Source organism: Cygnus olor, chromosome 6, assembly GCF_009769625.2.
Source record: "Cygnus olor isolate bCygOlo1 chromosome 6, bCygOlo1.pri.v2, whole genome shotgun sequence".
NCBI classification, from domain to species: domain Eukaryota; kingdom Metazoa; phylum Chordata; class Aves; order Anseriformes; family Anatidae; genus Cygnus; species Cygnus olor.
In genome coordinates this window covers 18315106-18329073 of record NC_049174.1, presented here as the reverse complement: position 1 = coordinate 18329073, position 13968 = coordinate 18315106, and the positions used below count along the sequence as shown (strand labels likewise).

At 37.9% G+C, this 13968-nt stretch overlaps 1 protein-coding gene across 3 annotated transcripts in view; it reads right to left on the bottom strand.

Moving 5' to 3' along the window:
• Nucleotides 1–5264: 5264 nt before the first annotated feature.
• Nucleotides 5265–13968, bottom strand: part of SP3 (Sp3 transcription factor) — a 36918-nt gene continuing 28214 nt past the window's right edge. For all 3 annotated transcript variants that reach the window (XM_040562036.1, XM_040562038.1, XM_040562039.1), the window contains 2 exons: nucleotides 9061–9257; nucleotides 5265–7040 (listed from right to left, as the gene is read on the bottom strand). In XM_040562036.1, coding sequence (XP_040417970.1) covers nucleotides 6724–7040; nucleotides 9061–9257 — 514 coding nt within the window. In that variant the 3' untranslated portion in view covers nucleotides 5265–6723. The remainder of the gene's footprint in view (nucleotides 7041–9060; nucleotides 9258–13968) is intronic.

The window sequence follows — 13968 nt, the reverse complement described above, 5'->3', positions numbered from 1 at the left end:
ATCTTTCACATAAATATTGACTTGGGATCCCACTTGGGGTGAGATTATGCTTTTCTTTCTTTCCTTTTTTTTTTTTTTAAAGGAAGTGTAAGAGAAGTAATGGAACAACTAAATATTGATATAATTTTAAAAGGTGTGTTATTTACAGAAAATACCTGAATAGCTCCTTGGGAAGAATTTCAAGCTGTTTAATAATTATGCATTTAGGACACATATTTAGTAAAAACATCTCTGAGTTTACACAGCAAAATCACTACTAAATCCTGTTATCTCAGAAAGCAGCTTTGGCATAAATCACCACAAAATTATGGGCATTTTTTTTTCCCCTGGGACTTCAGCTAAGAACATACGGCATTGGCCTGCATGTGACACTGTTCACATCTGTAGCACCCCTCACTAGCAGGACTGAAACATCACCTCAAAATGAAGCTGGACGCCACATGCTCCCATCCCGACCCACAGCCCACGCTGGCCCCCACTGCTCTCAGGCCCTGCTTGGCCTGCTTGCCCTTTCCCTCCCCAGCCCTACATACGGCTTGTGTGCCTTGGAAAGATGTAGGGGATGGCGAACGTGGGGCCATAATGCCCTCCCACCATGCCTGTGAGGTCCCCACCACAGGGAGGCCCCACCCAGCCCCGGTGGCAGGACCCAGGCTGCCCTGAGGTGGCTGCTGGGGGAACAGTGTGTGGTGGGTTCATCTCAGAAATAAATAACAAGCCTAGATACATGCTCTGTGTGTGTGCACGCACCCATGGAGGCAGGCAGAGCAAAGCTGTGGCTGGGGAGCCACAAGTCTGGGAGCAGGAGGGGTCTCTGCTTGCCCGCTCTGAGGTACTGTGGCCCACGCCGCCATCACAGGCCAACCACAGCCTTCTTGTGCGGCAGGAGGCAGCAGCTGTGGAAACCAGCTCTGACCACAGCAGGCACACACAGCTAATGGGGCCAAGGGGAGCTGAGAAATAACCTTCTTTCAGGCAATACGTAAAGCTAATATGCAAAAAAGACATGCTGGTAAAGAGGCGATCAAATTTGATTTCCCACAGGACCAATCCCCTCTCTGGTGCTTAATTTCCAATCCAGTTCCTAAACCCTGGTATCTCTATATTTAAAATGAAATGACAGGATTCAGCCAAGATACCCTTCAAGTAACAGTCTACAGTTCAGTCATTAATGCATATCTGTTTATCTCCATCGTAAATAGCCATCAGTAATGCATACTGCTGGATAAAAGCTTTGTTAGTCCTCAACCAATAATGCATATCGATGGCTAGACCTCAGTCTAGCAAGTGCGCTCTTGGTTTATGTTACCATCTGATGGGACAAGTGACCTGGCAGGAGAATTACACCAGGGGAAGAACAGTACACAAAGGTGTGAAGAATCAAAAGGAAGTAAGGACTGCTATGAAAGCATCATGAGCATAGGAAAGCTTTATACAAATTTATGCACAAATTTAGTGCTGTAATAGCCACGCTATTAGCCCTGCTCCAGCCACAGTAAAACAATAAATGCTTATTTATATAAGGCAGAGGTCCCAGCTGGGATCCAAGGCTTACACAGTAAGAGATACAGGCCATGCCAAATCAGCTTGTGCTGAACACTTCTGAAACACATGAACAATGTGACCATAAACCGTAGAAACTTGGAGGAGTGGAAGGACTGGTGGAAGGCCCCAGAGCACGGCCACACTAACAATACAAGAAGTGGCTTCTTACCTTTCAGAAGCTGTAGTTTTCACTGATAAACCTTCCATTACCACCATTTACAGCACTAGAACCATACTCTAGTACTGGGGAAAAAAGAATGGTTGATAGAATATATATTAAAAAAAGAAAAAAGAAAAGAAAAAAAAAAGAAAAACCCACAGCGCATGAAAGCAATAGTTTTTTTGTTTGTGTTTTGTTTTTTTTTTGTTGTTGTTGTTGTTTTTGTATTCAGCTATCTCCCCTACGTACTGTTAATGACTCATGCAGGGGCCTAGACAGAGAGAATAGAAATCAGGAATCAACTTATCCAGCAAACATAGAACCATCTTATCAGAAACATCATGATGTCTCACCATGGAGTGAACACGTGCACAGAACCTGTCCTGTCAGAAGCATCATCATGTCTCACCACGGGGTGAACACAAATCCCAGTGATTTTCCCTACAAACCTCTACCATACTGTCATTTCTTAACACTGCAGGTGTTAACAGGTTTTCACTGGCAAGGACATTTCTGGTTTCTGGGTGAAAACAAAAAATCTTCAAATAACATTTTACCTGCTGCCCCACGTATACAAAGAGAAATGTCTGTAAATTGTACATACATTATATATTTTGTACCTAAAAAATAAATTATGTATGCATTCTATAAATACTTATTTTCCAAGCACAAAGGCTGAGACACTTCAAAAAATCATACAGCACAGTTCTAAGCAAAGGGACAGCTTACATTTTTGGACTGTTAGGGGGGTGGGGAAGTCATTGAAAACATTCAAGATGTTTTTACCTTTTTTTTTTTTCTTGGCCTCTTGGACATCTCAGGAATTGGAAAGGATCGTTACAGCTGGACTAGAGAGTTGGAAGGCTTCCACAGACCACTGTTTACTGTCAGGAAGGTGTGGTCACAAATTTTTGTGATTAATTACTGATCCCATTTGGAGCAATTCTTGGGGATGCATAAAGCACTTACACATCTAAGATTCTAGCAGACATCCTACAGACATGGAAAGATGTGCAAGAATATACTGACGTGATAATGAACAGCAAATCTGGAGCATCAAAATGAGGTGGACTTTTTATAAAAACAATCATCTGCTGTATAAGACCATTGTCAGCCACGTCAGTCTCTTCTGCCCTGTTCTACAGTGCACACTGCACTTCTGGCGGTGATGGTGGTGGTAAAATGCTGGAGGAAAGAGAGCCTCACGCTCATTAGTTCGTAAAGAAACTAATAACCATTTGACAGGTGACTGACTATTAGGTCCCTTCACCTCATTCCCTGACACCCTGAACAACTTGTTAGAGAACATATCAGAGCTTTCCTGAAGCCATTGGGAAGGTTTATGTTACTGATTCCAGAATCTGAAAATACCTCAAACCAAAGCCTGTTACTTCTTGTTCAGACAAGCTGAAAGAGCTCTGCAAAGTCCCTTCCCAGAGGAAAATCTGCATTTTGAAATCAATCTTGCTCTTCACAAGTGTTTCTGTGATTACATCTTTCTCCTTACAATCACGTTGCCCCTTAGCTTGGTAAGTAGCAACGAAGAAAATCTCTTCTTCTCTGCAAGAACTGGTACTAGTTTGTAACTTGCAAGAATCAAACCATGAGTTCAGTCAGGAAAGAGACCAGGAATTTAGATTACAGCAAATGTACATCCCAGCCTTGTACTTACTGAAAATAAGTACCCTGAGTGTTGAAATTGAAAACATCATCCTCTCAAGCTCATGCTCGCTTGCAGAACCAGTTTTAAGGTCTTCTTAATTACTGATTACACTAAGCTGCAAGAGAGACAAATCATCCAATGATCTAAAGGCTACCATACCAAGAACAAATTCAAGTAAGAAAGCCTCATATGAAAATAAGTATGAAAAATGGTAAAGATTGCACAAATAAGCAGCAAGACACACACAAAGCAAGCATCACCAGAAACACATGAAGAACTGTGATTCACAGATAAGCTCAGAAAGCCTTCTATAGAGCGCACAACTTAGTCTTGGTATCATACGAGTGCCTAATGCAAACAGAAGAAAGCCATAATGTGGTAACAATTTTAGAATACACCAACATTTTTATATCAAAGCTAGCGAACCTTTGTGCTAGGGGTGAGCAGAGATCTTTCAAAAATCATTACCCTGCAACATGTGAACGCATGCAGTAGCACTCTCAAATACAAACACTATGGCTGTGAACCATTAGACAGACAGCCCTTAGTCTGTAGGCTTTCCATCAAACTCTTACCTACACATTTCCAGTTACTTTCTTCCAAAACTTACACCTTCTGAAACTTCCGAAGAAAATATCCTTTAAAACTTGTGCCACCTAAACATCAGTTATATTAACCAGTTGATATACTGAGTATTGAAAGCTCTGAGAAATGAAACAACATGGTTTGCAGTAAGGAGGCATCAAAACCCTTGGCACTGAAACACTTTAATCCATGGAGGTACATCAGTGAAAGTGTCATTTGATAAAACTTCTGTATTGAAGAGCAGTTTCATTAAGAAATTAACCCTCTTCCCTCCATCTTAAATAAAGCACTAATACAGCTACAAATAAAGGGAGCGATTAGAATGCACGTAAATCATACTAAAATGCTCTGTGAACTAAAACAGCTATTGGAAATCAAACCCATTCACCTGTCAAAGTGAGGTGGATTCAGATTATGTTAAAATATTGACAGCATCCATGGAATGGTTCAAGTTTAAGCAGAACTTCCTTTTCTCCTAAGCTGCTGCCTTTTAGCCCTCCCAACCAACTGCACTCTCTCATTTGTTAAATAAACTGATGGTGAATTAACTCCCTTTTCTTTGAAACCTGTCGATTCCTGTTTCTCTGAATCTTGAAAGATTTGCATTAATTTTTTCTTCCATTTAATGCAAATGCAGAAAATCTTCTTTTCATGACTTCTTCCAGTTCTCTCTCTTCTAAGCTGAGCTCTACCCGGTTTATCTTAAAATTATCCTGGTCTGTCCTCTAGCAGTTTGATACTCCAAGACTTTAGGCTTCTTTTATCACAAATACGAACTTCTCGCTTTCATTTTAGCACCAAATGCAACCATTAGTCTCTCTGATCTCACAGTTCTCACTGGCCCTTCTTACATCATCTAAAATTTTCACCTCAATCTTCTAAACTCATTTTTTCCCCCCTTGTCCTTATTATTTCTTCCTATGCTTTAAGCAAAAGGCCATTATAATTTTTAGACACAATTCACTATCAAGTCTGTGTGTATTATGGCACTTAAGTGTAAGGGGATTTAAATGCAATTTTATTCTCATATTCAATAGGATAGGGCCTATGTTTTCTTCACGCTCTACTCAGCATAAGCTTAAAAACATTACTACAGCACCTCCACAGTATAGTACATGTATGCCTGGGCATACAGAGATTTTGGGATGGAGGGAGAAGGAGGTGCTATCTCACCATCTCTGTGCGCACAAGGAAGGTAAACACTATTTCTATTTCCCACCATCTGAAGAAAAATAAGAAAACATCTCAGGCAATTAATATATATTATGAAATTACACCTTATTAGTTAACAAGAAGTACAGTAAACTCAAATCAAAAGAAAAAAAAATAGTGTTTTATTAACTACCACACTGTTATAATACACTTTAAACGTACAATAAGGTAGCCTTTAAATTTGAGGTGGTTTTAAGAATAACAAATGAACAGATTTCCAAATGTTTGTAAATAGGTGAACTGCAGTAATTATTGTTGTACATTTTTGGAAAATGGTATAGCACTTACAGACTGGCTATATAACTTCATTTTGTACATTTTTTCTATAATTGAAAATATAAACAGTAATTAAAAAATAAAAAGAAAATTCAGCATAATAAAAAACATATATGTTTATCAGTTAAATGTACTGGATACATACAATTTTTAAGGGAAGAAGCAAAAAAGGAAAGATGGCTGATATTTAAATGCAGATTGACTAACCAAAAACTAAACAACAAACAAATAAAAACCTCATAAAACCCCTAGTTCACTATGACTATATCCATATGTTTGGGAGTACTGTCAATATGGAAGTGATTTTTCTGTTGTATTTGCATATGTTATATTTTACTGGTAATTTACATGATGGCTTTTAAGGCCCTGGCAGACAGATGTTTTTGGAAAAAGATTTGATAAAAATCACTGCTGCGACGCAATACACCTTATTTTTGGTCCTCCAATGTTCAAGAGAAGGGATATACTTCACTATAACATTTGCCTTACCACCCAAATGCCTCAACCTATACATATTTATTTTTTTTATTTTTTTTTAACATTTTAAGTTTTTTAAACATTGGTTATATTGCCCACCTTGGTTATTGAAAGAATATTAACAAGACATCATTTTGGCAAATTAAATCTTAAACATGGCTTTTCAATAGGATTTAAAAGGTGACTATCCCTAGAGTTCCATGTTAAAATGTAGTTTTCAAAATCTTACAAGAGTAATGCTTAAAATATTGTACATAGTTAACCTAATTAAAATAATTAGCTTCAAAATGACAAGTTGATGAGCTAAGTAAAGCCTACACTATGTAACATTTGCTTGGAAACTTGATTTGTCAGTTATGCATAATAAAAATTCCAGTCATCAAGAAAATTACAAAATTTCTTTTATCATAACATGATTTCTTTTCACCCATCAACTTCTTTTATCTTACAATAGATAAATACCAACATGTTCTCATTTTTTTTTACACTAAACCACACAGGATTGATGCATTTGGTTAGACTACCATTTCCATCGTTAAATTCTTTTTTTTTTTTTTAATATAACTTGGTAAAATTTCATCTCTTCTAGATTCCAAAAGTACCTACAAAACCCATGCAATTTTACCATTTTAATATACTATGGAATATCATACAAAGTAAGGCATTTCAGTGTCATGTATAACCAAGTTACTGTCAATCCAAAAATTTTTGCACATCAATAAAAAGATATCTAAGAACTTAGGAACAATATTCTTCTCACTACTGTATAAAAATAACCACAATTAATAGGTATCTTGTGTAATATTTACTCCATTGTCTCGTTTCCCGAAACTGTGACAAGCTGTAAAGGTATTTCAGTGTTGGTAAGAATATCTTGATTGCTGGTGCCAGATGTATTAACAGTTCCTATTCCTGAAACAGAACCTTGTTGAATATTTGCAAGGATAAGTGTTGTTCCTCCTGCAGTAATCAAAGTATCATCAGGCGTTGCTTCTACTGATGCCAGCACTGTACTGCTGGAGTGAATACCTTTTTTATTCTGATGTGTTTTAATGTGTTTGGCAAGGTGGTCACTTCTCATAAAGCGTTTTGAACATTCTGGACAGACAAATTTCTTCTCGCCTGTCATATAAGATAAGAAAAAAAATTGTTTTCAAGAACATTAGAAAAAATTCACACATACACCAAAAACTGAGGTAACTTAGTGCTTCTAAGAGTCAGAATTCTAACAACATTTTAAGAAAACCTCTATCCAAGATGATAAACTTAAATTGTCATTTAAATTTCTAGATATTCATACAAATCATTTAAAAGAACTGAATTATTTTTCTGTCTCTCACTGAGCTTAGGGAAATCTTTCAGGCAAGATAAAGAATATCACAATCTAATATCCTCAGCTGCAGTTATTACCAATAAGTAACTTCTAAGAGGAGAACAAACCCTGTAGAACAACGGACAGGAAAGATAACATGAACTGCAGAATCCCACTTGAGACTGACAGACAGGACTATAGGGCAATTCAGGTTGGAAGGGAGCTCAGGAGGTCTCTAGACTGATCTCTCAGAGCAGGGTCAGCAATGAGGTCAGTCCAGGTTGCTCAGGATTTTATCCAGTCCGGTCTTGAAAGCCTGTAAGGATGGAGACTGTACAAGCTCTCTGGGCATCCTGCTCCAATGCCTATCAGTCCTCACAATGGAAATATTTTTCTCTGCATGTGGTCTGAACATCTCGTTTCACCTTGTGGCTGCTGACTCTTGTCCTCACACCAACACACCACCATGGAACGTCTGGCATTTTCTTCTTAATGTTGGCCTTGCAGGTTCTAGAAAGCTGCACTTGAATTGCCCACCCCCTGCCATTACTCTTCTCTTTGCCTAGCTGAACAAGCTCAGTTCCTACAGCTTCCCTGCTTCCCAGTCATCTTGGTTGCCCTCTGCTGAACTCAAGCCTGTTGATTAATGTCTTTCTTATGCTGGGGGCTGAAATATTCTAGATGCAGTCTAACCAGTACCGAAAAGGTGATAAGCACTCTCCTAAATCTAGTGTCTGTGCTTCTGTTGACACAGCCCTGTGCATCTTGGCTGCTGGATCACGTTGTTTATCAAGACTTCCCTAGATCCTTTTCAGCAGAGATACTTCCCAACCAGACAGCACTTCACCTGCATCGATGCAATGGTTTATTTCATCCCAAGTGAAGTACTTTTCATTTATGGCTAGGACCCATTAACCATACCCTCTGAGCTGAATCATTTAACCAGCCTTTTTTTTTTTTTTTTTGAACAAACAAAAAAAATCTGGCTGTCCAGCCAGCCAGACCGTAACACCCCAGATTAGATTCAACCATCCAACACGTTGAACAAAAGTACACCATTGCATACAAAAGATGAAATAATTTTCATAGACACTGCAGTTTTCTAAGCAATGCATATGCAGATAAGCACAAATTATCTACTGTCATTGGGTTTTTCAAATAATCTAATTTTAAAGATAAGCATGCTGTAGTTTGAACATTCTAGAATATTATCATGTGTTCCGTTTGTAGGAAAATAGCTAATACAGACAATAGACTTGAAACAAACCTCTTCTTAAAAAGATGGAGAGCTAAACTAATTTCTATTCCTTGTATTAGACAAAAGGAGAAGTGTAAACTTGGGGTCCCAGTATCTCTAACAAATAGTCTAACCATGAAACTAGAAGATGTAGAATGATGCACCATCAAATGCTCTTCCTTGATTTTGTGAATGACATCTAATCCCTTGGACATCTAGCCCTCCATTTTTCTTTTTTCTTTTTTGCTTTTATAAAAAGGGAGAAAATTATTAAAGTTAAGATGTTTAAAAACAGTTCTAATCTGGTTCAAACAAATCAAAGTCATCACTGAACTTGAATCAAAGTTTTCTGATTAAGCTAATTTAAATATTAACTTTAATGTCAGTTCTGACTCAGGGTGCATTTTTTCCTCCTCGGATCTACTAAAGGACCTAAAACATACACATACCTGTAAATATTAGCTGACTTTAGAAATGCCATACAACAGTAAAATCAACCTAATACAAAGATGTTTTCCTCTTTAAAGTTATTTATCCAAGCCCTCCCCATGACACTCCTTTAGTAAAAGGCACTGGAATCAAAAATTGAAAACCTGTGTGTGTTCTTCGGTGTCGCTGAAGCTCATCGCTGCGAGTGAACCTTTTGCCACAGAACATCCAAGTACAAACAAATGGACGCTCTCCAGAGTGCCAGCGGAGATGAGCTCTCAAATGCGAAGTCTTCCCATATACTTTGCCACATCCTGGTATGTGACAAATGTGTTGCTTCTTTTTTCCCAAGTTGGAGCCTCTGTTAAATAAAAGTGAAGTTATTCATTGTAAAGCATTCCTCCTAAACAGTGGTCATACATAGAACTGGGGTTAAATATACCAATAGATCTATGAAAAAAATCTGAGCAGCTGCCCATTTTTGTTTCAAATATATTCAGAGCCCGGTACACTCCGTAAGAAGCTGAAAATAAAAACTATAATGGTATCTCAATTCTGCAGCAAATTATAAATTCAAAAGCATATGAAATTTAAATGACAGAAGTATAATCTTTAGCAAACATGCATGCATATAAAGTTAGAAATACAATAATTACAGCAGTTTGTATTACTTTGATATTGAAGTGCCCATATCTTAAATTTCTCCCAATTTCAGCTTTTACTATGCCAAACACAGTTTTGGCAAAGAAACACAAATCACTACAATTGCCACTAGGGAAATTGGAGATTTTGGCAACTGGGAAGAGAACAGATGGGACTTTTGGCATCTTGGGGAAACCTGAGAAACAGTTTCAGGTTGGAGGATAAACATACTAACCTGCAGATTTCCACTAAAAGGAATGACAGTGAAATAGCTGATCTTGCTGACATTTCTATTAATTCCTTGATATTTCAGAAATAAAATTCATCAAATATGAATACATAATTCCTAGAAAGTGTAATCTAGGCACTTGAGCTTGATGCCTATTTTCAAGATGCTACCTGACTGAAATGGTAGTTGATTACATTCAGTGTAAGCACCTAACACAAAAGCATAGCTTTTTTTCTTTTTTCTTTTTTTTTTTAATTTAAAAAATAAACAAACCAAAACCACCAGAGAGATAAGAACTTATGAATACTCAAAGAAAGATCAGTCTGGGCAGTGCAAGGCTGCTGCTGCTATGTCAGTGCAGTTATATGAATGGTACAAGGTAAGAGACTGAAAAATGCAGCCAAGCATCAGGACACCTTATTCAACAGCAATGTTAACTTAAAACAGCTTAAGTTGATTCTGAAATCACAGTCTTTGGCACTCTGTCCTTGATGACTAGGTAGAGAATTTTTAGTTGCCTCCCCAGGACAATTTTTTTTTCCTTAAATTAGGGTGCTCCACTTCCTCTCTACAGTCCAGTGAACGATTTTCCAAACAACTATTAAACCTAGATTCTCATCCCTGCATTCAGAACATCGCTGTTTCACATTCGATGTAATCTAAAGGTGACAGAAGAGATTCTGCTCATCTCATTTTTTGTTGTTGTTACTGCTACCCCTCAAATCCATAGCCTCACAGAAAGTTCATCTGTCTTTTCCAGCTTGACTATAAATTCCTTGCAAAGAGTACTCTGACATCTGACCTGACATCTTAAACTCTTTCATCATTATTAGTACTGGCAAAAATATTTTTGACTTTTTTTTTCCCCAGACGTACCAAAAGCAGATTGTTTATCTGGACCAGATAAATACTGACTTTTTTTTTTAAACATCTACCCCAACTAAAATGTCCTTTGCTGCATCTAAACCATCATGTTCACACTCGTACATGGCCTCCCCTCAAGCCAATATTAAAAGACAAAAATCAAATCTAACATCAGACTTATCTTTGTACTGTGCCACCTACAAAAAATCTCAATATTCACAAGTTTTGAACATTCAGCCAATCACAAAGGTATTCAGGAAAATGTCTTCAGAGTGCCCCCTTTCTTTTCAAATTACTCAGCTTCCACAGAAGGCTAGGCCAAAGAAATCTCCGTAACACAAAATTCAATCTACCTCTAACAGTTTCAGTAGCATTCATCCATCATCCCCAAATACCCAATTCTCAAGACTCCAAGGAAGAAATTTTCTTTAATTCCCCTTTTGTCTCACTGCAATCAGTTCCCCGGTTCTCAGGCTCAGTTCACCTTCACCTAATGTTTCAGTTCTGGGCACTCATAGAATCACAGGATATCCTGAGTTGGAAGGGACCCACAAGGATCATCAAGTCCAACTCCTGGCACCACACAGGTCTACCCAAAAATTCAGACCACGTGACTGAAAGAACAGTCCAAACGCTTCTTAAACTCCGACAGGCTTGGTGCCGTGACCACGTCCCTGGGGAGCCTGTTCCAGTGTGCAACAACCCTCTCGAACCTTTTCCTGATATCCAGCCTGAACCTCCCCTGCCTCAGCTTGACACCATTCCCTCAAGTCCTGTTGCTGGCCACTAAAGAGAAGAGACCGGCGCCTGCCCCTCCACTCCCCCTCATGAGGAAGCTGTAGGCCACGATGAGGTCTCCTCTCAGCCTCCTCTTTTCCAGGCTGAACAGGCCCAGTGACCTCGGCCGCTCCTCATACATCTTCCCCTCTAGGCCCTTCACCATCTAGAGGGGAAGGAGTCCTTCAGGTCTTCTTGTTTGGTGGCTCAAGGCATCCAACAATTGTGGCGACAGCTTTCTTGGCAATACAGACAAAGGAACACCCATGTCTCTTCCCCATTATATAGTCTTGGTAACTGATGGAATTCCCCATAATATTCTGCTATCCTGTATCTTTAATTGCTTGTCCTACTCCATGTAACCCTACAAAGTGCTCAATCTATGCTTATAACAAAATATGTGTCTGCATTTTAAAATCTGTATACATTTCTGTATACAGATTTTTTTTTAATTTGGTATTTCATCCTCATATACTCCAAATATACTATAATCTTCCCTCTCCCGTAATAACCAGTCCAAATATTTTGGAACTTTGCATGACACAGTACACAAGTGTGACACAAATCACATGAAATCACATCCAATTTTGTTAAAATAACTAAGATTCCTTAGTCAATCATTTGGAGTTGCTTAACTACACCTTTAGTCTAGACTGAAGGAAATCATGGTTCAATTCACGGTCACGTTATTGTGCTTCAGAGGTAGTGTACATAATCCTGAGCACGTCACCTGATCACTGAGGGAATTCCTCAGTGGACTCCGCAGTCCAAAGAGAAGAGAAAGTTAGGAACTCATAGAATGAGATCTGCAAGACTACTGTGAATGAGTAACTGAGTGTATTTACTGTACACAGCTTCATACAGGCATGTGCACGTTTGCTTCATGCGTGCTCTAAAGTGACTGGATATGAGCCAAATTCTGTCTGGACGCTTTGCAGCTGTGACAGACTGGCACTGCGCCCTAACACGTCACGGTAAGAGGCCTTTCTTGCTGCACTGGCCAATAACCATTGCCACTGAGTAAAAGGATATGACTCACACCTCAACTGGAGTCTTCAAATCAATTAATACATTAAGTATTTTCATAGCACATTTGAGCTTTATAAACACAGGAAGCCACATTTCTCAGTAGCCATACAGAGTGCAATGGTTTCAACCGAAGATACCTTCATCTACAAAGAAGCAAGACTTTCAATCCAGCAGTATTTCCAGGAAAAAGTTAATTATTTCAGGGGTAAAACAAAGGCTTTTTAGTTATTTTAAGAATGTGCACTTTAGGGTTAAGTATCTGAAGTGGTACTCAGAAACACTGTTCCTCTGTAGATCCAGAGGGTAGTAGTTACATCCCAATGTAATTGTAGATATAATTGAAAGGACAGTGAAACTTCCCCCTAACTTCTGACACCCTAACAGTAACCTTAATACTATCCAGTTGGGATCAGAGTCATCCTCTGAGGCACGTATCTCTCTTCTCTTTTATTCACCATTTACCATGTAAGCTTGAGGCTATAAGGCTTTCAATTTACACATCTACTACTTTCTCCCTACTTCACAGAACTGGTAAAAATATAAATTCTTTGAAGACTGCAATGTGTTCTAATTCTGCATTGAGAGTCAAAAACCAAACAAAAAACAAAACCAACCCTCAGCTCTCCTTTGCCCCCTCAAAAAAGAAAATACAAAAAAATGCCAAAATTAAGACTACATAAAAGATGAAATTATGATGAAGTCTGCATATGTGAAGCCATATACACTGTATTTACCTACCTCATTCAGTGCACAGGAGGGACAGCATTCATTGAGTGAACTACCATTCAGCTTTCTCATATTGATTTAATGTGTTTTCCTAATCTTACTAGTTACGTATTATTTAAATACTATCTTAATAGAATTATTCATTTCCCATGTTTTTTTCCTCATTAAGAGCACTCACAACATCTAAGCTTTCCAGAAAAAAAGAGTTTATCATTGTGCAACATACTTGTGTAGTAAGCTTGAACTAATACAATCATTTCATACATCCAAACTTGATGCAGAAAATGATTAAAATTGTCAAACAACCATCAACTTGAGGAATCAATCTCAATGTAGCAGAAGCTTGATTTTTTAATATATTTTTTTATAATTATTATTTTTTAAATACTGTAGATATTCACAGTTGAGCTCAATTGACTCTTTACAGCAATGAACTCAGTACTTCTGTAGTGAAAAAAGTGGGGTGGATAGTACAAACACCTCCAAAACTTCAGAGACCTGTTACTGCAATCCCCTACTTCAGTCCCTATATGCCTTCCAATTTCTGCAGTAAGCAAAGCAGGTGCCAACCATTATATTGTCCTGACTCACCCTGAGCATCACCCATCCCATTCACTGAATAGTACTGGGGTTGTATGATTATTTTTTTAATGCAAAATTAAAATAATTTAGAATAAATATAAATTTAGAACAATTATACAAATTTATAAAATATATATATATATATATATATATGGAATAAATTTATAAATACATTCATAAATTAAATTTATAAATTTAAAATGATTATAAATAAATTAGAATG